General features: G+C 36.4%; 1 protein-coding gene across 8 annotated transcripts in view; it reads right to left on the bottom strand.

Moving 5' to 3' along the window:
- Positions 1-18,424, bottom strand: part of LOC143240121 (NAB transcription cofactor mab-10-like) — a 185,443-nt gene that overhangs the window by 111,777 nt on the left and 55,242 nt on the right. For all 8 annotated transcript variants that reach the window (XM_076482033.1, XM_076482037.1, XM_076482038.1 and 5 more), the window contains one exon: positions 11,214-11,315. In XM_076482033.1, coding sequence (XP_076338148.1) covers positions 11,214-11,315 — 102 coding nt within the window. The remainder of the gene's footprint in view (positions 1-11,213; positions 11,316-18,424) is intronic.

Genomic DNA, 18,424 nt, shown 5'->3' with positions numbered 1-18,424 from the left:
GCCAACAGCTCTATACCGAAACAAAAACACTTCACATCAACTCACTATTGGCAACCACATCAAGATATAATACACTTAATAAAAAACAAACGTATACTCCGCAGACAGTACATACAAAATCGCAACCCCACACAAAAAGCACAGATCAACACTATAAGAAATAATATAAGACAACAAAAACAAGAAAACTGGGACAACTTCTGTTCAGAACTAAATCACAAAACAGATCCAAATTATGTAACAAGTCTTTCAGGTAAAAACAAAGGAACATCACCAGACAACATACTTAAAATCTACAAAACGTACATTAGACCCATAATAGAACATGCATCTCCTGTATGGATTAACATAGCACCCACACATTTACAGAAACTACAAAGAATACAAAATTCAGTTTTAACTTCGGCATATAAAATACCACGCAGTACTTCAACCACATTCATGCACAAGTATGCGAACATAGACACAATATCTGAAAGACTCTTGCATAATTTAAAAAAACAACAATGAAACCCTGTCATTTAAGTATCCTCTAATTATCTAAAACATTTCAATAAGAATTGGCATAAGAATAACTTAATATGTGATCTCGACAGATACAACGTGCATGATGTAAATAGTCCTAAATACCTCTCCCTTTTAACATGTATTTAAGGAATGTTACACAAGCTGGCCACCTTGCACTTAATCCTTGTTTTTTATTATTGATCCCTAATTTTCTTATATAATTCTCTTTTATTTATTTATTTTTTCTTTCTATTTTATTGTTACTACTAGTAGTAGCATTAGTAGATTTTTCTCTATGCAATAAAAGTAACATAAGAAAAAAAAAAGAAAAATACAAAAATATTAAAATGAAAAAAATAAAATTAAATAAAAAAAACCTTTTCTTATGTGTCCATACATGGACTGTGTCCTGAAACGGGCCTGAGTACGGTGTTATTCTCTGGCCCAAAGCTATAACAAAACAAACCCCTGAACGCCAGACGCTATCATCGTTCGGGAGGGAGGAAGAGGTCTAATGTACCTGACCCTCCTGGGTATTTAACATCAATACCCAAATACCCACTCAGAGAGACTCGACTTCTGTGACGTGTGTTACCACGGAAAAGGGATGACGTAACGCACCATTTTGAACAGCAATGCAGTAAGTTCTGCTGTTTTTATTTTATATGTGCATTAATTTTCTTTTTTTTTCCTCAATAGCCACTTAACTGTAATTCTGAAGCACAGCGACATAATTATTGTTTTAGATCCCAGATACAATATTTTCAATTCTTAAAGAAGCTAAAGTTTTTTAAGCCATCAAGTGGCTTCAACTATTAGACGTATTTAAAAAAAACGTTCAAAGCACGTTTAACGAAGTTTTAACGAAGTTTAACGTTCGAGACCTACACTCTCAAATCACAGAACGTTTCAAATAGTATTTCAATTACCTTTGTTAATAGCTCTCGGCAAAATTCGTACATAACCGTCCACACTAGCACTTGGACAACTGCATGACTATGGTTCCCATAAATAATAAAAACAAGAACTGACGAAATCCAACACAGAATCGTATTTTCAGTGTTCTTAAAGGTGAAAAACGTCAGAAAACCAATATGGCTAAAACTGTTATAAAATCAAGCTAACTATTGGTGTATTTTTTTTTTTATCATTCTTATTGATTTGTATCTAAAACTAGTTACGATGAATATGATAAAAACATACACAGTTCACTTGTTTTATAAATATTACTATATTTTATTGGTTTTTTGTCAGTAAACTTTTCCTAAAGGGCATACCATGCAATCATTCAAATGTTTAATGATAACTGGGTTTGGTTTGATTTGTTCTGAATCTCTAGCAAAGTTACACGAGAGCTGTCTGTGCTAGCCGTTCCTCATTTAGCAGTGAAAGACTAAAGGAAAGGCAGCTAGTCATCACCACCAACTCTTGGGCTACTTTTTCACCAACGAATAATGGGATTGATCGTCACATTATAACGCCCTCACGGCTGAAAGGGCGAACATGCTTGGTGTGACGGGGATTCGAACCCGCGACCCTCGGATTACGAGCCGCGTGCTTTAACCACCTTGTACATGCCGGGCCTAATAATGATTACAAACAAAATAAAAACGCACCACAAAGTCGTTTGGCCAAGCATGGTCAGGTGGTTAGATCATCCGAATCGTAATCTGAGGGTCGCGGGTACAAAATCCCCATCACACCAAAAATTCTCGCCCTTTCAGCCGTGGGGGCGTTATCATGATGCGATCAATCCCACTATTCGTTGGTAAAAGAACAGTCCATGAATTGGCGGTGGATGGTGATGACTTGCTGCCTTCCCTCTAGTCTTGCACTGGTAAACTAGGGATGACTAATGCAAATAGCCTTCGTGTAGTTTTATGCGAAATTCTAAGCAAACAAACAAACAAACAAACCATTTCGTTTACTGACTGTGGAAAATTAATTTCACATCAAGGTTTGCGCACAGTTTCAAAATTAACAAATTGAAATAAGCAAGAAGTAAACTAAGACGCAAATCTGGACTTGATCAAAAACATAACAACTTATGTACTTCACGTCACTGAGCACTTTAATTTTCATACATGAGTGTCTTTTACTCACATCCAAGTAACTAAACATCCTAAAAAAACAACAGCATATATTTCTTACAAGTGTTTTTTACCTGTCTAACAAGATGATAATTATGATCTATTATATAAGAACATATCAAAATAAGGAAAAAACGTGTATTTTTAGCATGCCATAAAAAAACATGCGCATTTGTTTATTTAAAAATGTTTTCCATGATTTTATCATCAGTTAAAAACTAATTAAATAAAGACAAAACAACCACACACTAAATACGGTTTTTCCAAGGGACAAAAAATTAGTGATGGTGCATGAAACCATCAACCAGTTTTATAGGTTTTGTAAGTTATGTTTCATTCGGTAACAATCTCTATTGAAATATTTAATATAAATAATGATTTATTTTTTATTGTTTTAAACAATATTTATTGTATATATATATATATATATGTGTGTGTGTGTGTGTGTGTGTGTGTGTGTGTGTGTGTGTGTGTGTGTGTGTGTGTATACATACAGTCATGTGAAAAAGTTAGGACACCCTGTGAAAGCCTGTGTATTTGTGTAACATTTTTTTGGATATATAGATATTTAATCTCAATTTCAACAATACTGAGATATTATAGGAATATAATTAAACAATTAAAACTGAAGAAAACACTTTTCAAGATCTTCTGTAAATGTTATTCTACAAAAATGCATATTCTAAGTGAGGAAAAAGTTAGGACACCCTACCCCTAATAGCTTGTGTTACCCCCTTTGGCTGAAATAACTGCAGTGAGACGCTTCTTGTAGCCATCTACCAGTCTCTGACATCGGTCTGAAGAAAGTTTTCCCCACTCCTCAATGCAGAATTCTTTCAGCTGTGAGATGTTTGAAATGTTTCTTGCATGTACAGCCAGTTTCAAGTCACCCCACAGCATCTCAATGGGATTAAGATCTGGGCTTTGACTCGGCCATTCCAGGACTCTCCATTTCTTAGTCTTCAGTCAGCTCTTGGTGGATTTACTGGTATATTTTGGGTCATTGTAGTGTTGCAGGGTCCAGTTCCTCTTCAACTTTAATTTTCGTACAAATGGTCTAAAGCACCCTCTGATACACAGTAGAATTCATGGTGGATTCTATGATTGTGAGCTGTCCCCAGACCCTGCTGCAGCAAAGCAGCCCCAAACCATGACACTTCCACCTCCATGCTTCACAGTTGGTATGAAGTTCTTTTCCTGGAGTGCTGTATTTGGTTTACGCCAAACATGTCCTCTGCTCTGGTGTCCAAATAATTCAATTTTGGACTCATCTGTCCAAAGAACAATATTCCAGAAGTCCTGGTCTTTGTCTACATTCTCTCTGGCAAACTTCAGTCTGGCCTTGATGTTTCTGTTAGAGAGCAAAGGTTTCCTCCTTGCACACCTCCCATGCAAGTTAAACTTGTGCAGTCTCTTTCTGATTGTAGAGGCATGCACTTTCACATCAACAGTAGCCAGAGCCTGCTGTAGATCCCGTGATGACATGTTAGGGTGTTTGGAGACCTCTTTTAGCATCTTGCAGTCTGCTCCGGGGTGAACTTGCTTGGACGACCAGACCTGGGCATGTTGGCAGTTGTTTTGAAAACCCTCCACTTGTTGATTATTTTCCGGACAATGGAATAGCCGATTTCAAAATCTTTTGGGATCTTTTTAAGTCCCTTATCAGACTCATAAGCTGCTACAATTTTCTTTCTGAAGGCCTCAGACAGCTCTTTTGCTGTCACCATGGTGCTCACTCTCACTTCAATAGTCAGGAGCACACCAAACTAAATGTCTGAGGTTTAAATAGGGCAAGCCTCATTCAAAATGCTGAGTAACGATCTTCTAATCATGTGCACCTGGTATGATACACCTGTGTGTGAGTTGAGCCATTTTAAGTGGGAATAAATGTGGGGGTGTCCTAACTTTTTTTTCATTTATAATATGCATTTTTGTAAAATTACATTTACAGAAGATCTTGAAAAATCTTTTCTTCGGTTTTACTTGTTTAGTTATATTCCTATAATATCTCAGTATTGTTAAAATTGAGATTAAATATCTATATATCCAACAATGTTACAAAAATACACAGGCTTTCATAGGGTGTCCTAATTTTTTCACGACTGTATATATGAGGTTTATTTAGCGTTGTTAGTTTAATATATTGATTTAGGATTCACTTAAATATCCTAAAATGGTAGATCTTTGTGATGAATTACTGGGATTATAAACAAAAATGTCGATAAAGACAACGAGTTTATTTATGACATTGGCCCCTGGTGTAACAGTAATATGTTTGCGAATTCACAACGGTATAAACTGTGTTTCGATACCGTGGTGGGCATAGCACAGATATCCCACTGTGTAGCTTTGTGCTTAACTGGAAATAAAGCTGTGACATTGCATGATCTTAGTTAGACAAATTTATTAAATTAACAATGTCTTTTTACATGACTTAGCCCAAAATTTTTGTCTCATTTACAGGGACAGCTTGTTTTAATCAGAAGTTACTGATAACGAATTGTTTTTTTGTTTGAATTTCGCGCAAAGCTTCACGCAGGCTATCTGTGCTAGCGGTCCCTAATTTTGCATTGTAAGTCTAGAGGAAAGGCATTATAACACCCCTACGGCTGAAAGGACGTGCATGTTTGGTGTGATAGGGATTCAAACCCGTGACCCTCAGATTACGAGTCGAGTGCCTTAACCATCTGGCCATGCCGGGCCATAATGAATTGTTTTGACGAATGTGATATTACAGTTTTTCCACAAAAGAAACGTAACCTCTTAAACGGTTTCTTGCAAATTAGTTAACCTGAAAATATGTATTAATGGGTTTAAAGGAAATATCATATATATCATTGATTTTTTCATCCAAAATCCACCTCAATACACAGTTCATAATTATGAAGGAACACTCTATACCAAGCATGGCCACTAATACAACTTTCACGCATAATTTCCCAATTTACTTTAAATTAACTTGAACATCGGAGCTCGGTTAAAATATCTTTTTAGAATGTACTTGCATAAGTTTCTTTTTGCTTTAGTCAAAAATTTCGCTCACATTAATAAGCGAATAATTACCCTACAAAGTGTAATATTAAAGGCATCGTTAAGTATAAAATATGGGGATAACACGACTCAAGTTTGCGAGATTCGAATTTTAAACAATTCATAAAAAAAAACAGTGGGTACAGTTGTATAAAAATTATTCACAAGGAACACATTTACAAAACAGAACGGCGACAGGTAGCGCTGCAAGTTGATCTTGAAGCAGCATTTACTTATTACGTGACGTCATTGGGAATTACGTCTGAACATAAGGAATTTAAAGTCACACCTCATTTATTCAGCCGTCGATTAACAAAACCACCCGATGTTAACATTTGAGCAAAAACATTATGTTCTGCATCACGTGATACAAGCCACTGAAAATATGTTACGTATACAGTGTATACCTCGCCTGGAGTCTGTTGTTGAAACAAAGAGAAATGAGCATAGTGAACTTTCAACGGTACTGTATTCTTATGATGAAATAAAACTTATTGTGTTTCAGAGTCACCTGGTGTTGGTAGATTTACTGAATTCTGGAAACTAATTTTCACTTATAAATGGTATTATATACCTTTTCTGGTGTTGTTCGTTTCAGCAGACAGAAGAGCTGGTGTTAAATTAAAGTGATATTGTACATATATACTTTGAAATAAGATATCCTGATCCCAATAAATATCGAAAAGTAAGAGACCACTCAGACTAAAGTGTTATAAAGACACTAAATAAGAGATACCCCTTAAACTACAGTGTTATAAAGGCACTAAATAAGAGTGACCACTCAGACTACATACAGTGTTATAAAGGCACTAAATAAGAGTGACCACTCAGACTACATACAGTGTTATAAAGGCACTAAATAAGAGTAACCACTCAGACTACATACAGTGTCATGAAGGCACTAAATAAGAGTGCTGCTTACAAAAATAGTGGAAAGCGAAGTAAAATCTTAGAATTACAATATTATAAGTTCTATACTTAAGCTTCGACAGTTAAGTTATGATACAAAATAAGCAGTCATTTAAACACTCGTAGTTGTTGCAAACTGGATGTTGAATTAGTATCAGCAAAGATCTTGAAAACATTTGTAGTCAAACTGGTGCCTTTATTGCGACAATACTTCTTTAAATACAGAATTTACAAAAACATCTTTTCAAAAACTGTACAGAAGATTCAAGACAAATCTTAAAAAAGAAAATCGCAAGATACAACAGCAATAAACTCTAAGAACACTTTTAATTTGGCACAATATTCCAGGCCCTCTTCTAGTGATGTCAGCCTTGACCTCTCCTTATCTGCCATAACGAGCGTAATATACAGTGTCTTGCAAAAGTCTTTATCCCCCTGTATTAGTTATCAGTTTTTGTTATATTAATCACAAGTCAGTTTGTAATTATTACAAAGAGAAAAAGGTACGTACGTTATAACAAACTGTAGTGATATAACAAAAGGGAAAATCTTGAAAACACACGTTGCAAAAGTGTTTACCATCTAAGATGATAATTCAATTAGTATTTGGTTAAACCTCCTTTAGCAGCAATAAGAGTAAAAAATAATGTTGGACTACACCTCCACAAGCTTGGCACAGTATGATGGAGATATTTTTGTCTACTACTGCTTACAGATATCTTCTGCTTCTTGTAAGTCAAAGGGATGTCTCCAATGCAGAGCAGCTTTGAAACCTTTTCCAGAGGATTTAGATATGACTTTCGCTTGACCAGTCAAGGAACTAAATTTTAATTCTCCGAAACAATCCTAGACTTGTCTTTAGTCTGAGTTTGGGATCATTATCCTGTTGAAATGTAAAACTTCGACCGAGTTTTTCAGCTGATTTCTTCAGGTTTACCCCCAACATCTGTGTATATTTTGCACTGTCCATGATCCCTTGAATGTCTACAAGTTCTCCAATGCAAGCTACAGAAAAACAGCCCCACAATGGTACAAGATATGTCTGCCGAGTTACAATGTTAGAAAATGTATTTTGATAACCGTGGTGGGCAGAACACAGATGGCCATTTGTGCAGCTTTGTGTTTAACTACAAACAAACAAGCATAAAAACATCCCCACGGCATTATGGACCCACCACCATGCTTGAGAACTGGGACTGTATTTGCCGGGTCATGAGCAGTGTTGCGTTTCCTTCATACAAATCTTTTGCTATTTAATCAACACGTCCTAGTTTGGTTTCGTCTGACCAAAGAACTTTCTGCCGCATTGTTTTATGGTTGTTTAAATGTTTACGAGCACAGTTCATTCGTGATATAAGATGAATTTTCATCAGTAGTGGCTTCTTTCTTACCATCCTAATATAGAAGCCTTTTTTGTGTAAGGTACGTGATATTGTCCCCAATATCTCTAGTTGTTGTACAGTTTGCAGTTTCTCCAGCATCACTGTTGCCTTGACAATTACATCTCAGTTGAGGTGATGTGACACATTTCTTCACGACACATTCCATAGGTCTATAGAGAGCTCTTTTCTTAACGTTCTCAACACGTGACAGTAAACCAAATTTTAACTTTTCAAAATACTCTGCTCAAATCAGTACTAATGAATATATGTCATCTAAAATATTTGGTCACATGGTTCTATAACATACTTTGGTTTGCATTTTACGAAAAGCTGCACGAAGGCTATGTGCGCTAGCCTTCTCTAATTTAGCAGTGTAAGACCAGAAGGAAGGCAGCAAGTCATCACCAACCACCGCCAACTCTTGGGCTACTGTTGTACCAACGAATCGTGGGATTGACCGTCACGTTATAACACGCCACGGCTGAAATGGCAAGCGCGTTTGGTGTGATGGAGATTCGAACCTGCGACCCTCAGATCACGAGTTGACTGCCTTAACCACCTAACCTAAGTAGGCCACATACTTTAATACCTGATAGAATGGTACGAAATCACTTGTATTTATTTACCAAGAAAGTGACGTAAAGTGATATCAGGAACAGTAAAAGCTGAGGGAGTGAAGGTTTTTGCACAATGTTTTCAACATTATTTTATGTTTAATCACTAAAGTGAGTAACAACACACCTTTTGTTCTTTGAAACGTTTAAAAACTGACTCAAGATAAATATAATAAATATTTTTGGTTATTTGAATTAGTTCTTTCACACAAAAATACCTGAAACTTATTAGCAGCATAGGGGATAAAATATTTTGCAGAACACCGTACTTCTGTTAAAACCTTAACCTTCTCTCATCAGCTATCACAATCGTGACCTGACTCACTTCCTTAACGGTTTTGATTTGTCCTCATCCGCTATCACAAGTGTGACCTGACTAACTTCCTTAACGGTTTTGATTTGTCCTCATCCGCTATCACAAGTGTGACTTGACTCACTTCCTTAACGGTTTTGATTTGTCTTCATCCGCTATCACAAGTGTGACCTGACTCACTTCCTTAACGGTTTTGATTTGTCCTCATCCGCTATCACAAGTGTGACTTGACTCACTTCCTTAACGGTTTTGATTTGTCCTCATCCGCTATCACAAGTGTGACTTGACTCACTTCCTTAACGGTTTTGATTTGTCCTCATCCGCTATCACAAGTGTGACTTGACTCACTTCCTTAACGGTTTTGATTTGTCCTCATCCGCTATCACAAGTGTGACCTGACTCACTTCCTTAACGGTTTTGATTTGTCCTCATCCGCTATCACAAGTGTGACCTGACTCACTTCCTTAACGGTTTTGATTTGTCCTCATCCGCTATCACAAGTGTAACCTGACTCACTTCCTTAACGGTTTTGATTTGTCCTCATCCGCTATCACAATCGTGACCTGACTCACTTCCTTAACGGTTTTGATTTGTCCTCATCCGCTATCACAATCGTGACCTGACTCACTTCCTTAACGGTTTTGATTTGTCCTCATCCGCTATCACAAGTGTGACTTAACTCACTTCCTTAACGGTTTTGATTTGTCCTCATCCGCTATCACAATCGTGACCTGACTCACTTCCTTAACGGTTTTGATTTGTCCTCATCCGCTATCACAAGTGACTTGACTCACTTCCTTAACGGTTTTGATTTGTCCTCATCCGCTATCACAATCGTGACCTGACTCACTTCCTTAACGGTTTTATTTGTCCTCATCCGCTATCACAATCGTGACCTGACTCACTTCCTTAACGGTTTTGATTTGTCCTCATCCGCTATCACAAGTGTGACTTGACTCACTTCCTTAACGGTTTTGATTTGTCCTCATCCGCTATCGCAAGTTTAACTAAGTTCCGTGAAAGTGGTGACCTGTAATCTACTATCATAAGACTAACGTGTTTCCTTGACAACCTTAAGTTCTTATTACGAACACACTTTACACAGGGAGGAATATATTTCGTCCTAATATTCATTACGAAATTCATTACGAAAAAAAAAAAAAACTGAACCAACTTTCAATGCATGAAGCCGCAATTACAACTGTTTGTTTGTTTGTTGTTTTTTTAATTTCGCCCAAGGCTACACGAGAGCTATCTGCGCTATGATTCCTGACTTAGCAATGAAATACCAGAAGGAAAACAGCTAGTAACCACCACCTACTCTTGGGTTACTCTTTTACCAACAAATAGCGAGGCTGAGTATAACATTATAACGTCTCCACGACTGAAAGGACGAGGTTGTTTGGTGTGATGGGAATTCGAACCCACTACCCTCGCATTGCGAGTCCAGTGCCCTACCAACCTGGCCACGCCGGGCCCGGGTTGCAATTAACCGTCACATAAATCAAAAACAAACATACTGAAGTTGATGTGTTTGCAAAGTACGGAAATGTCTTACTAAAGAGACTTATTAAGCTTCAAATGATACCTTAGTAAGATTATTCCCATGTAACTTGGCATGTAATTTATATAGACTGGCAGAAACGCCGCCCTACTGGCGATTGTTTGTACAAGTAATTCATAGTATCATAGTATTCGTACCCTCACTAAAAAAAAGAGAGAGAGAGAGAGATAAGTGAATATTTTCTAGAAAAAAAGATTGTTTTGTTTTTCTGGAACAATGTTCGAATTGTATTCTTTGGTCATAAGCAACTAGTCGTATCAGAATGATTCAATGTACAGAACTCCAAGTTTTCATAAATTTTACTCTAATGATTTAAACGTGATACCGTTTATTGAAGAATAACTTGTTTTTCAGAACTCCAGTTTCTGAGCAGTACATTAATAAATTACACCAATAAAGATACATTATCAAACCCTCACGTACAGACAATCCCAATAAAAGTTGTGTTATTTTTGTGAGGAAGGTACTCTTATTTGAAATGGTGTTCTGTTACAAAGAAATAGTTGTTGCACACACTGTAGTTAATTTCATAATTATCTGACTCTTGAATACCCAAAGTGTGAATATTTTATGGCTTTTTGTGTGTGATACTATTCAACAGATGGCGCAGAAGTTTTGGTTAGATACATAAATAGTGACATATGCTTCGTAAAATAAGTAGTAATAAACTTGTACGTTAAGCTAATTAGAACATTATGTGTGAGCAAAGGTAAACCTATTCATTAAACCATTATGATAATTACTCTATATCTTGACGCATAGTTACGAGTTAGCTAACACGAAATTGGCAAGGTTACCACTTACCTTGACATATGAATGTGTCATAGTACGACAAAAGGTTAGCTCGCTGCAGCACTCGATATAACTGCAATTCTGATTCGTTCATGGGTTGTGATGTCATCGCAACTATAAGAGAGAAAAAATAAATAAATGTAATACTTATATTTGAAGTTTTTGTTTACACTCATCAGCAATAAAACAACACAGGACTGCAAATTTAAACTTCCTAAAAGTTATTTTGGTTTCAATGACGGATTTTCCATAACTTACCTACGCATATTTCGAAAATAATATTATTTTAATATCATTTAAGGATTTTTTAAATTTTTTTACGAATCGGGAAGAGAAACAGCTACTAAAAAGTGACCCAGTTTCAGTGAAAATGATTCATTTATGTAAAAATACTATACATTACGTTTTGTGAAAAATTTGTAAGTGTTGGATAAAAGTGGATATATTTTCGAATTCATCGCACAGGAATTACCGTAGAAGCTATACACATTTTAAAACAGTAAAACCATCGCAGACCTATGGAAACAGGCAATGACAGTCCGATAAATCTTGGGAGAAACAGACTTCCTCAACTGCATGCTCTGTTGTCAAATATGCTGTTAGAAATTTCAGAAAATAAATACAATGGCACCCTCATCACTTCGTTTACGAATGTTTACCTATCTCAATAAAACTACGCATGAGGCAAAGCACTATGAAAAGCAAGGTTACCATCACCATCAAAAACGTTCTCATACAAATAACATACACAGAACAATATGGATGCTGTCTAAAATTAAACCATAATTAGCTGCTTTTCCTCTAGTCCTTCACTGCTAAGTTAGAGACAGCTAGCACAGAAAGCCCTCGCATAGCTTTGCGCAAAGTTAAAAAAAACAAACAACTGTAATACCGGATTCATGCAATGAAAATTGGTTCACTTTTTTGTATTAAATGCGGTATATAAATATGAACTGTGACATTTCCACAGCTCGGTACTGTGTGTATGTTTTATCTTATAGCAAAGCCAAATCGGGCTATCTGCTGAACCCACAAAGAGGAATCGAATACCTGATTTTAGCGTTGCAAATCCGTAGACGTACCACTGTACTAACGGGGAGCGGTTAGGTATCAATCAAGAATATGTTATGTTTAAACGGCTAAAACTAAAAACAATCCATACAATATTTTATCAATCTCATAAAGTAGGTCGAAAAATTATAATTCTGGTGTAAAGTCTTTTCGTAATAAGGACTCAAGGTTATCAAGAAAACAAGTTAGTCTTGTGTGAGTAGATTAGAGAAGATCAAAACTGTTACAAAAGTAAATTAAACTTCTGATAGCGGATGAGTTTGTTTTTGAATTTCGCGCAAAGCTACACGAGAGCTATCTGCGCTAGCCATCCCTAATTTAGTAGTGTAAGACTAGAGGGAAGGCATCACTAGTCATCACTACCCACCGCCAACTCTTGGGCTACTCTTTTACCAACGAAAAGTGGGATTGACCGTTACATTATAACAACTCCACGGCTGAAGGAGCGAGCATGTTTGGTATGACGGAGATTCGAAACCGCGACCTTCGGATTACGAGTCGAGTGCCTTAACCACCTGGCTGGAGTTTATTGTACTAATCAGATTTAGGATGATGCACATTTGTGTAGCCCTCCACGTATTGACTCATTTTATAGTAGTTAACATATTAAAAATAAAAATTCATTTCACTTCAAGTTCTTCACGGTGCAAGAATTTGATGAAGTAAAGATCGATTACAGGACTTGTTATTACTAGTGATTAATACGCCCAGCAACTTATAAATCATATGTCATTACAACAGACTAGAACTCTGATAAAGAACCAGCGTAAGCTTTCGTGATATGAATACACACACATACAAATAACGTTGTAAGTACGACAATGGCACATCGCTATTTATCAGTTACATTCTAATGTGATTCCAGTACATCAAGTAAGATAACATTCCTTTACACCACAAACATATAGGTTAAAACGTATAGAATTCACACCGCTTTACTTCTTTAATTAATCTGCACTAAATATTCAATTCAGTTCTAATTTAAAACAGATAGAATACAAAAAAAAATACGAATAATACATAATATAAAAATAAAGATCTACAAGACTTGCTGTGTGTGAATATTCAATAAATGTATATTACCATATATACATTTATATAAATATATATAAATATATAAATTTATATAAATATTTATGTATATTACTAAACCATAAACAAATCATCAACATTTTCTTATTCATGCTTTCAGCTCTCTTTATATTGTTCATAAACTTTAAATAACAGTTTCTGATTCTTCTAATATTGACGGTCAGGTAGTTAAGGTACTCGAATTGTTATCCGTGGGTCATGGGTTCGAATTCCCTTCGCACCAAACGTGCTCGCCCTTTCAGCAGTGAGGGCGTTATAATGTGACGGTCAGTCCCATTATTCGTTGTTAAAAGAGTAGACAAGAGTTGGCGGTGGGTGGTGATGACTAGCTGCCCTCCCTCTAGTCTTACACTGCTAAATTAGGGACGGCTAGCGCAGATAACCCTCGTGTAGCTATGCACGAAATTCAAGAACAAACAAACAGTTTTCTATATTGACTACACATTTCTTCAATACTAACTTATTTACTTTTTATACCGAACAGTGATCTCATTTTATTTGGAATATTGTTAAATAACTGGTCAATATTTGGTTAATAAGTGCGTTGCACCTGCTGTTGTACTTTTTGTTTCTACGTTATCAAAATATATCAATAATGCTACAAACAATTATCGTGGAGAAATTGTTGTTTTCATGAATTTAAGTCAATTCGACTAGAGAATGACATATTGTAAATATAATCTACAGAAACTGCCCGATAGATGGCGGAAATTACGCAAAACTCATCTCTGTTGGTTAATTTTACTTCCTGTTTGACCGTATTTATCTTTTCCCGAAAACTAGCTACCTTGTTCTGCGATCCTTTCGAATTTAATATTTCATTGGGCTGAAGCGACGCTTTTTATTATTTTTATAGATTTCTTTAAAAAATATGTCTCCATCGAAACAGACTTTGTTCATTTCAGTCAGAGTAACCTAAAGATTGACCATGAATATTTAATTAGACTTTCCGCATTCTTCACATACACTCTCCAACCAGATAGATATCTGCAGAAAAATTACTATTGGAGCAGTCCAGCAAACATAGACGCATACGTTATCACGAAAACTTGTGTCAGCCAGACATTTTTTATTTCTTTATTCAGCCGTCTAGACGACAACATACGTGAGGTTAACTAATACAAAAATATAAATAAATATATATATATGTGGCGTTCATATCAATTATTTTTATTTTTATTTTCACTATTTTAATGTTGTAGCTCAAAAAACAAGTATCTTAGATAGTCATACTAACATAAATGTCAGCTTTTATGCGCGCTAACAAGCCATATAAATCTGCAATTCTCTCCAAATTCACACAAATTACGATCTCTTATTTTTAGAACAACAAACAGATTACGAAACTCAGACTGTCGTCACGCAAGTTGATTAGACCTACTTATGCTCACAAGTGCCCTAACATCATCTGTCACACTTATCATGGCAGTTGTTAGTTTCAGAATTTTGCGATGTGTCTGCGGACTCTCACCGATGGAAATCGGGTTACGATACCCGTGATGAGCGGATCACATTGTGTGGTTTTGTGCTTAATTCCAACCAAACAAACACAATTTCATCTATTTCGTTTTCTTTTTATAATGTCTTATGCATCTACGACACAATAACTAGTGTTTGGGAAACACTGTAATAACACTTCTCTACATGCCTATCCTTGGTATACATCTGAATACTAAGATAGATAACCAGACAAGTGTATGTTTATAAAATTAACCACCGTACAGAGCCCCCTGGTAATAGGTAGTAAAATGGTTTCAGTAATGCAGAAAATTGGCAGGGTAGTCAGACTGGGATTTCTAGTTTTTTAAACTAGAGCACAGGGTTTTAATGCCCTGCGATTCCGAAAGAACCATTCTAACGAAATCAAACAGGAAGGAGAAGCATGAAAACTAAACCGTAAAACAAAACTAGCAACTGATAACCAATCATAAAGCAGTGCTGAAAAATCAAAGTTGTTTTGTTTTTTTATTACGGATAAAACAATGAATACATTTTTAAAACATTTCGAGTTTTCAAAAACACCACCTTTCGCTGGGTGTAGTTAGTATCGTCAGGTAGGTAGAAAACTTTAATGTTGATGTTACGAGTTCTTCTTTTACTTTAGTTTAGAACTGACAACTGTACATAACACACACACACACACACACACTTTTAGAGTAAGAGAACATTTATATGATCATAGTTTCATAATTAACTCTAAGAATAGTATACACACATAACTACGCCTAAAAGTAAGCCCTGACAAACCTACACGTGAGTAGCTACGCCTAAAAGTAAACCCTGACAAACCTATACGGTTTGGTGTGACGGGGAAACAATAAAATGAAAACAATTTTACAACATTGTTAAAGCAAAACATCTCAACAACGAACGTACAAAATATACAAGTCGCAAAATCTCTTAAGAGTGAGATTTCAGGTAAGCTATTATATGTATTACAAAAGCTGATTCTTAGTCAAAATTAATGAAAAAAATCTGTGTAACATGAGAGTGATTGGCTTTTAATACCAAAAATACAATAATATAAACAAAGCTAAGCTGTTCATGGCACGATAATTTGGTCACGTGATTTTGAATCGCTTGAGTTCGAATGCAGGGATAGAGAAGTTCTGGGCTTCTATACGATTCGTAGAAAGAAACGACAGCTGAATATTTCGGAACATCACAGCTATTTTCCCTGTAAGAGGGCGCGTTTAACGATCACTTGTTGGATACTGGTTTCGCGTGCAGCTACAGTAAGAGAAAGCGATGTTGTTATTTTTTGTTTTTGAGCGATTTTATATATCCAAACTAAAGTGGAAGATAAACATATTTTTCTAATTAAAAAAATAGAATTTAGGACGTAGCAGGCACATGGTACCGTTCTCACCATAATTGTAACAACGTGGTCAGACTTTAAAACAAGTTTTAATGTAACATACCCATACCTGTGTATGAGTGTTCCCATCAGTTAACAGTGTTATCGACAGCAAAGGCAGCAAATTGATAATCATTTGCCTGTTAATGCGGAATGTTAATGAGTTCAATCATGTCTTACGTCACATAAACATGTTATGCAGTAAAATTTATTTTCGTTGCATAGCTGTGAAGTTTAATTACTTATTCTGCGTTTAGGCCAGGCATTGCCAGGTAGTTAAGGCACTCGACTCGCAATCTGAAGGTTGCGGGTTCGAATCCCCGTCACACCAAAGATGCTCGCCCTTTCAGCTGTGGGGGCATTATAATGTGACGGTCAATCTCACTATTCCTTGGTAAAAGAGTAGCCCCAGAGTTGACGGTGAGTGGTAAAGACTAGCTGCCTTCCTTCTAGTCTTACACTGGTAAATTAGGAACGGCTAGAGCAGATAGCCCTCGAGTAGCTTTACGCGAAATTCAAAACAAACCCAACCAATTTTATTGTTTTTATTTCAGCTTACAGAAAGTATCACATACGACTGCTGAAAGAAAACCAATGAAGGTTTAGTTTCACATTACTCTCTCTTGCCTGTCCATGACCCGGCGTGGCCACATGGTTAGGGCACTCGACTCGTAATCTGAGGGTCGCCGGTTCGAATCCCCGTCACGCCAAACACGCTTACCATTTCAGCCGTGGGCGTTATAAAGTGCCAGTCAATTTGTAGCCCAATAGTTGACAGTGTGTAGTGATGGCTAACTGTCTTCTTTCTGTTCTTACACTCTTAAATTAGCAAGAAATTAAAACAAAATCTTGCCAATCAAACACAACCATTGCAAACACAGGAGTTTTGTTTTACTACATTATGATGCATTTCTGCGTTGTTTGCATTGTCATTAAAGATTGTGTTGTTTGTTTTTGCATTTATAGGAGTTGAATCCTTTTTTGTGTTGGACATAATCAGAATTTTGAAAGTAATGAACCCATACTCTGCGATGTTGTATTCGTCAGACCTTCTGTTAGGAAGACCCCCCCCCCCAATGACTGCTTAACGGAAAACACAGATCTGCTCTATCTAACGACATATGCCTTTACAATCGTGACGAAAGAAACATAGCGAGTTACGGTCCTGATTTAAATGGAATTATTGTGAAACTTAATATTTTAGTGTTCGTAGTTTTAAATATCTGTAACTCTGAACATTTATGCCCATCAGTGACACAGCGGTATTTCTGCAGACTTAATACGCCGGAATCCGGAGTTCAATATCCGTGATTTGCAGAGCACAAATAGCCCATTGTGTAGCTTTGTGCTTAATTTTAAGCAAACAAACTAAACATTTATATCATTATTAGCTGACATACTCGTTCAACACACGAGAAAAACACAGTGACCCCTATGATGAGACATTGCGGATCAAATCGTAATGTAGACCCTTACGCGATTCCCCTAAGGCTCCTAAGGTTATATGGTGGGATTGGTGGCAGACGGTCTAGCGATTAGCCAGTTTTGAGCTAACACACACACACACACACATGCAGCCTTGAGTAACAATAATTATTTATTATTTACTGATTTATTTCATTAATAACTACGTTTACAGTAAAATCATCTTGTTTTGTTCTGTTGTATTTAATTCTGGCGTCTTCCTACAGTGACATCTTTCTGGGGAGGGGGAAAATGAAATCGTTTAAAGGTACAGAGTGCAATTTAATAAGATATTTTCTTTTTTATATTACACAACCAGCTTGAGCAAAATGATAATAATATGACAGAAGAATGTATGAAAAAGTTGGCAGTTGTTAAATAACATCTTTGACGGGGCTGTACTTCCCATTAACTCACAAACCACAAAAGAGGAAAAGAACAACAAAAGCATACAGAAGAACCTTATCACAAACACATTCTAATGACACTCTGTATAATATCCTGAATGGGAAACAATACCACACACCAGTTACACAGTTATCCGTTAAGAAAAGCTTGTTTGTTTTGAATTTCGCACAAAGCTACTCAGGAGCTATCTGCGTTAGCCGTCCCTAATTTAGCAGTGTAAGACTAGAGGGAACACAGCTAGTCATCACCACCCACCGCCAACTCTTGGGCTACTCGTTTACCAACGAATAGTGGGATTGACCGTAACTTTATAACGCCCCCACGGCTGAAA

The sequence above is a fragment of the Tachypleus tridentatus genome, chromosome 13, assembly GCF_004210375.1.
Source record: "Tachypleus tridentatus isolate NWPU-2018 chromosome 13, ASM421037v1, whole genome shotgun sequence".
Lineage (NCBI taxonomy): Eukaryota > Metazoa > Arthropoda > Merostomata > Xiphosura > Limulidae > Tachypleus > Tachypleus tridentatus.
This window is presented reverse-complemented; position numbering and strand designations above follow the sequence as displayed.